Consider the following 8,699-nt stretch of genomic DNA (forward strand, 5'->3'; position numbering starts at 1 on the left):
AACTGGTCCTGGTTTGCCTGGGGCTTTCCCAGTTTGGACAGAGAAAGTCCTGCGGTCTGGACTCAGCTAAGCTCTGGGCAGGGCAGGAGGGACCGTTGCCATGGAACAGGGGAAGAATTACATTTGTCTCTTGGAGATGCTGGGGGCAGGGAGCAGCCTCTAGTACTAGGTTCCCACAGAACCCCAGACATCCGTGTGCTTAGTAGGAAATAGTGACCAGTGTCATTAACTGTTGTTGTGGGCACACAGCCCATTTTCCTTCTGCCTGTGGCTGAAGACAAGTCATGGTGATGATGCCACGTGATCGCATTACACGTACCCTCTTCGTGGGTCTTTCTCCTTTGGGTCATTTAGAGCTACCCGAAAGGACATGCATGTGACTCCCGCAGTTCCTTCTTCTTTGGTCTGATGTCCCTTTCTACAGGATATTGTGTTTGGTGTTGCATATCATATCCAAATCCAATATGAACACTCTTTGTATATTTTCCTTTCTAGAAATAAAAAAATGGAGATACCTCAGACATGTGTAAAAGGTACCTTCCCCACAGGTAAGACTCCTGCCGGGGGTGGGACTCTTTTCAACAGTCAAGGACCACGGCTCAGTGCCTAGACAGGGACGGGCTTCCCTTCATACACCCACAGCAAGGCAAATGGACCACCAGATAACTGAACGTCTTAGGCCATTAGCTGTCATGCTTCCCAAGGCAAGGGCAAGTTCCCCAAGATAAAACCTTACCATCCTGTAAAAGAGACACAAGGGATGGTGGGAGGAGAGGAAGATAAGGGACAAACAAACAGAATGGCCAGTGCTAGACAGCCCTGAGCTATCTTCAGGGGCTTACCACTTCAGACTTGGACAGAAATAAAGTCCTGGAAGTATAGTAGGAACTGGGTTGATGAATCCCTAGAGGAAGATGCCCTGGCCTCTGACCGCCAGGAGCATGAATCCCTAGGGGAAGATGCCCTGGCCTCTGACTGCCACTTTATCCCACAAACACGTGTGTGGTGTGTGGTGGATGTGAGTGGTTAAAACAGAGGGAGAATCCTGATTGGTTTACGTTAGTTCCTGACGGTTTTTTGTCCTCCTCTTCATGAATCATTTCTGATGCCTGAGCTTCCCTTTACCCCCAAAGGCAGAAAGGAAGATGGCTGCACCCCAGGGTCAGGGCCCCTGAGAATCCTCTTGGCGGGTGTATCTGGCTGTGGAAAAAGCGCCACAGGGAACAGCATCCTCCGCCGACAAGCGTTCGAGTCCAGGCTCAGAGCCCAGTCAGTGACCAGGACCAGCCAGGCAGAGATGGGCACATGGAAGGGAAGGAGACTGCTAGTGGTAGACACGCCCCCCATCTTTGGGTCAAAGGCCCAGAACCAAGACATGGACAAGGACATTGGAGATTGTTACCTGCTGTGTGCCCCAGGACCCCACGTGCTGCTGCTGGTGACCCAGCTGGGACGCTTCACAGCTCAGGACACCCTAGCCGTGAGGAGGGTGAAGGAGATCTTCGGGGCAGGAGTCATGAGGCACATGATCGTCCTCTTCACCCACAAGGAAGACCTGGCAAATGAGACTTTGGATGAGTTTGTGACCCACACTGACAACCACAGCCTGCGCAGCCTGGTCCACGAGTGTGGGAGGAGGTACTGTGCCTTTAATAACAGGGCCTCAGGGGAAGAGCAGCAGGGACAGCTGGCAGAGCTCATGGCCCTGGTGAGGGGGCTGGAGCAGGAGTGTGAGGGCTCTTTCCATAGCAATGACCTCTTCCTTCATGCCCAGGAGCTCCTTAACGATGGCTACAGTGAGTACCAGGAAGCCTACAGGTGCTACCTGGCCAAGGTGAGGCAGGAGGTGGAGAGGCAGAAGCAGGAGCTGGAGGAGCAGGAAGGCAACTGGGTCCTCAAGCTCCTCCTCCGAGGCAAAGCGTGGATGGTTTTGCGCTCTGGGACTTGCGCTAGTTTTGTATTGGGCATAGCAATCCTCATTGTTATTTTTATGCTCATATATTCTAATGTTTGATGCTTTGTACTTTAGAGAAGTTCCTAAAGCGTCCTGCAGGATTCCCAGCTATCAGCACCACCTTCAGAAAACCACGCTCCAGGTCTGCCAGACTTTGCTGCCCTGAGCCTCTTCTGTTTCCCCTTTAGAATTCTGGTTGGAATTAGGCACAGTTGGGGGAGTCCTGCAGAGCAGGGGCAGGAAGGATTGGAGGAACCAGAGGAGTCAGGAAACACAGCCCATAGAATCATCTGACAGGGATTCATGGGGGCTCACAGAGATCAGGGAGCCTGTAGGGGTCTGACCTACCTCCTCTGCATATATGTTATGGTTACGCAGCTTGGTGTTCTTGTGGGGTTCCTAACAGTGGGAGTAGGGGCTGTCTCTGACTCTTTTATCTACCTGTGGGACCCTTTTCCTCCTACTGGGTCGCCTTGTCCAGCCTTGAAATGATAGTGTGCGCCCTGTTCTCACTGGAGCTTGCTATGCCATGTTTGGTTGATCCTTGGGAGGCCTCTTCTTTTCTGAAGGGAGGTGTGTGGGTGGATCTGGAGGAGAAGGGAGGTGGTGGGGAAAGACTAGGGGGAGGGGAGTGAGGGGCAACTGTGGTTGGAGTGTACAAGAAAAGAATAAAATAAATAAACACAACCCTATGACATACTTTTAGCATACCCCCATATTCCCTATCTTTCTCCTCCCATTAGTCCCTCTGCTCCCCTAGAAAATGTCACCTCTTCCATGTCAGATAGATACACGTGATTTTTATTTATTATATAAAAATTTAGAATCCACAAATTCAATATGAAACTGACTTAATTTAATGAATGTAATTAACTCCAGTTGCATCTGTTTCCTGCAAATGACACAATGTCATTGTTTTTCATGGCTAACTAAAATCCTGCTGTGATGTCCACAGGTGTTGTGTGCAGGTCTTGCTTAGGTAACCGTAGTATACTAAGAGAGAGGCGGTCTCCTCCAAGGATGAACTTCCCAATAGGTTATCAATCCCATGTGGTCATCCCTAAACACATACACATATTAACCATGATGCATGGACTCAGCAGGTAGTCCTTATGTGTGCATGTGTGTACATGCGGGTATGTAGGTATAATACAGGATAAGAGGTCATGAGGTTGAGAGGAAATAGGGAAGACACGGAATTAGATGATGTAACTATAGCTGTCATACTTGAAATTCTCAAAAATAAACATGAAAGAGTTCCATTGTGCTTATATATTATCACATTTATTTTTCCATTCTCCCATTTTAGACCACTTAGGGTGTTCCATAATTGATCTGTTGTTAACAGTGCTGCCATAGACACTGATGTGTGGCTGTCTCTGTGGTGTGTTGACCTGGAGTCTTGGATGAATACGCTATTGTATATTTCATGTTGCAACTTCCACCACACTGTGACACACAGCAACCATTCACATCCCCAAAGGAAGAAGCAGAGGGCAGTCTGGAAACACTGGACCCAAACTGAGGAAGTCAGGTGTATTTCATTCTATACGCTATAGCTAGATTACATGAGCTATCTATTTCTAGTGTCTTGAAGACGCTTCATGCTGATTTCCGTGGTAGCTGGACGAGTTCACATCCCCACCAGTATCCGAGGGTGTCAGGTCCCATGGCCTTGGAGCTACAGGCGGCTGAGAGTGAGCGCTGGGAAACCAACTCTGGTCCTCTGAAACATACACTCAGCCTTTGAGCCATCCTTCCAACCCCCAAGAAATTTGCATTTCTCAAATGGTTAGCGATGCAGACATTTTTCTTGTGCTAATTGGTCATTTGTAGCCCATCTTGAGAAGAGTCTGTGTGTTAGCTCATTTATCAGCTGTGCTGTTGGATTTCTTTCTATCAAATTCTAGCTGTTTCTAGGTATTCATCTGATTTCTTTCTTTTTTGAGTTCTTGGTATATCTCGATCTTAATCCTATGGCAAATGAATAGCTGTGAAGGTTTTGCCCCACTCAGAAGGCTGTCTCTACTCACACAGTGATTGTTTCTTATACCATACGGAAGCTTTTGAATTTCATAAAACCCCATCTGCTAATCATTGGCACTGTTTCCAGAGTGAACAGAGCCCTTGCAGAAACCCCTTACCTGAATCTTGAAGTAGTTTTTTTACTTTTTCTTCCAACAGTTTTAGCTCTTACATCAAGACGACGCAGTTTGAGCTGATTTCACAGACTGAGAGGCAGGAGTACAGCTTCATTTCTCTACACAGGGACACCCAGCTTTCCCAGCATCACTTGCTCTCTTTTCTCTGATGTATGTGTTTGTTTTTGTTTTTGTTTTTGTTTTTTGTGGGTTTTTTTGCTTCTTTGTCAAAAGTCACATGTGTGGGTTTGTGTTGTGGAATATTAGTTGGTGATGTGTTACATTTGTTTATGCTATGAAACATTTGTTTAATGATGCAAAAATATGTTCTTTTATGTTGCATTTGTTTACCTCTGGGATGCTATGTTACTTCACGTATCTAAAACACCTGATTGGTCTAATAAAGAGCTGATTGGCCAATATCTAGGTAGGAGAGGGACATGGGACTGCCAGGCAGAGGGAATAAATAGAAGGAGAAAAAGAGAAGAGAGTGGAGAAAGAAAAAAGGAGGAGAGAAGAGGCCCAGGGCCAGCCACCCAGCTACACAGCAAGCCACGGACTAAGAAGTAAAGAAAGTTATATAGAATAGAGAAAGATAAAAACCCAGAGGCAAAAGGTAGATGGAATAATTTAAGAAAAGCTGGCTAGGGCTGGAGAGATGGCTCAGCAGTAAAGAGCATTAACTGTTCTTCCAGAGGACCCAGGTTCAATTCTCAGCATCGATAAGGCAGGTCACAACTGTCTGTAACTGCAAGATCTGACACCCTCACACAGACATACATGCAGGCAAAACACCAATGAACATAAAGTAAAAATAAATTATAAAAAATTTAAAAAGGAAAAAGAAAATCTGCTTAGAAATAATACAAGTTAAGGCTGGGCATTCATAAGAAAGAATAAGTCTCTGTGTAATTATTTGGGAGCTGAGTAGTAGACCTCCCAAAGAATAAAGAAGAAAAAACCCCACAGATTTGTGTCTGGGTCCTCTATTTTATTCCATTGATCTGTGTATCTGGTTTTATGGTAATACCATGTTTTGGGTTTTGTGGTTTTTATTATTGTTGTTACTATGCTTCTGTAGGATAGTTTCAGATCAGGTTATTGAAACCCCCAGCACTGTTCTTTTGTTCAGAATTTTTCTTTAACTCTCTGGAATCTTTTTCCTTCCATAAGAATGTTATTTTTTCCTATTTCTTTGAAGACCACTGAACTTTTGATGAAGACTGTATTGAACCTGTGAGCTGGTTTTGGCAGTATTGACATTTTCACGCCATTCATTCTCCAGCTCGTGGATATGATCCATCCTTTCATCTCCTGGTTTCTTCAGTTTCTTTCTCTGTTTTACAGTTCTCATTGTCGAGTTCTTTCATTGGATAGCTTTATTCCAAGGCATTTCTCTCACTGACCGTGGCGCTGCCTTTTCCATTGGACTGGCTGGCCAGTGAGCCCCGGGATCCACCTGTCTCCCTCTCCCAGTTCTGGAATTACAGAGTGCACCGCTGAGCTTAGATTTTTAACCTGATTTTCACATTTTTATTTTTCTTTTTTTCTTTCTTTTTTCTTTTTTTTCCACATTTTTAAAAAAGATTAATTTTATTTTTGTTTGTGTGTGCACATGTGAGTGGAGTGTTTGTGGAGGCCAGAAGAGGGCGCTGGATCACCCAGAGCTGGAATCACAGGCTGTCGTGAGCTGCCTGGTGTGAATGCTGGGATTCAAACTCCACTTCTCCAGCAGAGCAATATGTGATTTAAAAACCCGAATAGTTCTCCAACTCATTTTCACCTTTCTCTAATGGCTGAAGAATTCAGGAGAATAATGTTCTAGTTTCACACATGAAAATTACATATAATTCAAAAGTCAGTGCTCATCAAGTTTTATGAGCACACAGCCTCTTGATCATAGTGACTTTTGCCTGCATGTGGTGTCGAGCAGCTATACTGTACTCTCCAGTCTTCCAAGCCCAAGACACCCACCCTCTGGCTCTCTGTATTACTGAACGTAGACTTTCTGGTTTCTGTGTTTCTTGACTGATGATCCTGCATTCCCTGGGGTGAGACCCACCCTGATCCTGTAGCCTCTTCACTCCGTTCCCCACTCATGCCCAGGCCTCTTGATTCCATTCTCTTGTATATCTTAGAGCCCCTGCTTCATGAACACTGCCCTCATCTTTTCTTAGGGCTGGAAAGAGGACGGAGACCTGATTTTTACAGCTCTAATGAGATCAGGGTGGACTTATGACTAAAATAAGATTCTGTCCTCAGATTTGTGTGTTAACATCTCCTCTGTAGGAAGTGGGGCACTAGGTGAGACACACCCATTGCTACACAGTCCAAACACCCTCCTTTTTGAAAGTCCCCAGTGTTATAGTTTTGAAAATGGCGGGAGAGAGAGTCACATCATACAACAGGGCTCACATGGGAGGTTTATTGAAAAGGAGAGAGAAGGGGTAGAAAAGGGGACAGAGATTTGTTTCTGTGGCCAAGAGTGGTGGAAGAGGAAGAGACAGGAGGTGGATAAGGCCTGCCTTTTATTAGGAAACTTAGCCAATGTGCACGGGGGGAGGGGGTTGTTCTTAGTGCCTGCAGCTAAGGGTGCATCCTGTCATGACCCCAAGGGCAGGCCAGTCCAGATGCCTGAATACTAACATTCCTCCTTCTTGTTTATTATGAAAAGGTGAGGAGTTAGAAAGGGGTAGCAGGGATGAGGATGCCGTGTTCTCGAGACTGCTTCCTGCTGACCTGGGGGGGGGGCGTCGGTCACCTCTGGGGAACCTGGGATATCTGGGGTGTTGGCCATGTCCTGGGGTATCTGTCTGTTTCACTTCACTGTCCAGTCTCTGAATAACAGTCAGGCACCACGTGGACCTGGCAAAATGCTGTTTGAAGTGGGTTTAAGGCGACTCCTGGAGCTCACGAGAACTTTTGAATTTACACAGAGATAAGTTTTAGGCACATTAGAAAGCAACCAAAGAGAATTTGAAACCCTTAGCTTGTGGCTGTGATACTATAGTGGTAGAGTATAATGTTTAGTGCTCCGCCAGAGCTAGACTGATAGCTTACCAGAATTCCATCAATTAATGTCAAGATTGTGAACAGTAACAGAGCGAGAGAGAGAAATCTGGAACACATTTCATTCTTTTATACATCTCAGATCGCTTTCTCCTTGTCAGCACTTAAGCGTTCCCGTCTTCACATAAACAAACCTGAAAGCCCCTGGTCCTTCCCATCCCCACAGCATCAGCTCACACCCTCTTTCCACCCGATACCAGGAGACAGGTGGTGGATGACTGAGGGCAGTCCATAGTAAAAAGTGGAACAGAACAAATCTGTGCCACACTGGTAAGGCTGTCTCCTGAGAAGACAAGGAAAAGGGACGGGAAAGATCACAAGGGCCACATGGAAACAGGAGAAGGGGGCCTGTGAGCAGGGACTGAAGGAGCACAGAGGCCAGCCCTTGGCAAGCCATGGGGGCCTCTGCCCAAATGCCCAGCTCTGGGAAAAGGACCCTCTCGGGAGACCAGAAACTCCATTATAGAATATATATCTTGTTTATCAAATCTTATTTATCAAACATATGACATCACTTATTTAAGTTCTCTGGAAGCTTGGTGTTTATTTATTTATTTATTAAAGATTTCTGTCTCTTCACCGCCACTCTTTAACCTTAGTAAAAAATGGCCACCAGCCATGCAGTTGCTTACATCATGATGATGTCACCAGTCAAGGTGAAGGCGAGCTACACGGCTGCTGTTTAAAACATGTTTTTTAAACAATAGTTTCAAAAAAAAAAACAAAAAAAAATAAACAATAGTTTCATGTACATATCACAGAATTGAATCCAAGTTATATACACATACATGCAGAATTAAACCCAGCTTCCATTTATACATACGGGGTTAAATACATGTCCCATGCACACACACACACACCTTATATTAAATAAGAGTCGGGCAAATAAAAAGAAGGAGTGGGGACTGGTGTGTCTGAGCAGGAACAAGCAGGCCTCCTCATCTGACCCACATGCTGCAGCAAACAGAACATTTAGAGAGGGTGAGCAGACAGACACAAGCAGGTCTTGGAGCAAAGAAAAAAAAAAAGTGGAGAATTCTCTCTCAGTTCCCTGACTGGCCAGTCCAGAGAATACTGCTCAGTGAGTCTCCAAAAGCAAGGAGGTGTATAACACAGTTCCCAAGGATGAGACAGATCCAGGAATCCAGGGAGGACCAGATTGAGTGGGCACAAGCTGACCAATACATCGTCTCTCAAGAACAGGGGCCAAGGTCTATGATCCCTGAGAGACACAATCGCACTGTTCTCAAGAAAGGAAGCCTCACATCCAGGGGAATGGTCAGAGGCGGGGGCCCTGCCAGAGACCCAGTTGTTGGTATTGAATAGAAAGGCAAAGCTGTGGGTGAACGAGAAAGCAGATAAGGGAGCAGATTTGTTGCAGGTGGAAGAGAGTGGATCTGCTGCAGGTGGAGCAGGCCGGTAGGCTCCTAGCGTGACGTGGCTACCTCTGGCGGGCCCTGCCCGGTATGCCACATGCAACAGAGTTAGTGCAAGAGGTTTATTGGGAGGGGGAGAGTGAAAGCTTAAAAGGCTGC

The 8,699-nt window shown here is 45.9% G+C and overlaps 1 protein-coding gene across 1 annotated transcript; it reads left to right on the top strand.

Annotated features, from left to right (window-relative positions):
- Positions 1-1,105: 1,105 nt before the first annotated feature.
- LOC101997696 (GTPase IMAP family member 3-like) lies at positions 1,106-2,014 on the top strand. Its single transcript, XM_005367486.1, has one exon. The coding sequence runs from the start codon at positions 1,106-1,108 to the stop codon at positions 2,012-2,014; it is 909 nt and encodes a 302-aa protein (XP_005367543.1).
- The last annotated feature ends 6,685 nt before the right edge of the window (positions 2,015-8,699 follow it).

The sequence above is a fragment of the Microtus ochrogaster genome, unplaced genomic scaffold, assembly GCF_000317375.1.
Source record: "Microtus ochrogaster isolate Prairie Vole_2 unplaced genomic scaffold, MicOch1.0 UNK18, whole genome shotgun sequence".
Taxonomy (NCBI): domain Eukaryota; kingdom Metazoa; phylum Chordata; class Mammalia; order Rodentia; family Cricetidae; genus Microtus; species Microtus ochrogaster.

Coding starts and splice junctions, on each gene's coding strand:
- LOC101997696 (XM_005367486.1), top strand. CDS start 1,106: ATGCCTGAGCTTCCCTTTACCCCCAAAGGCAGAAAGGAAGATGGCTGC.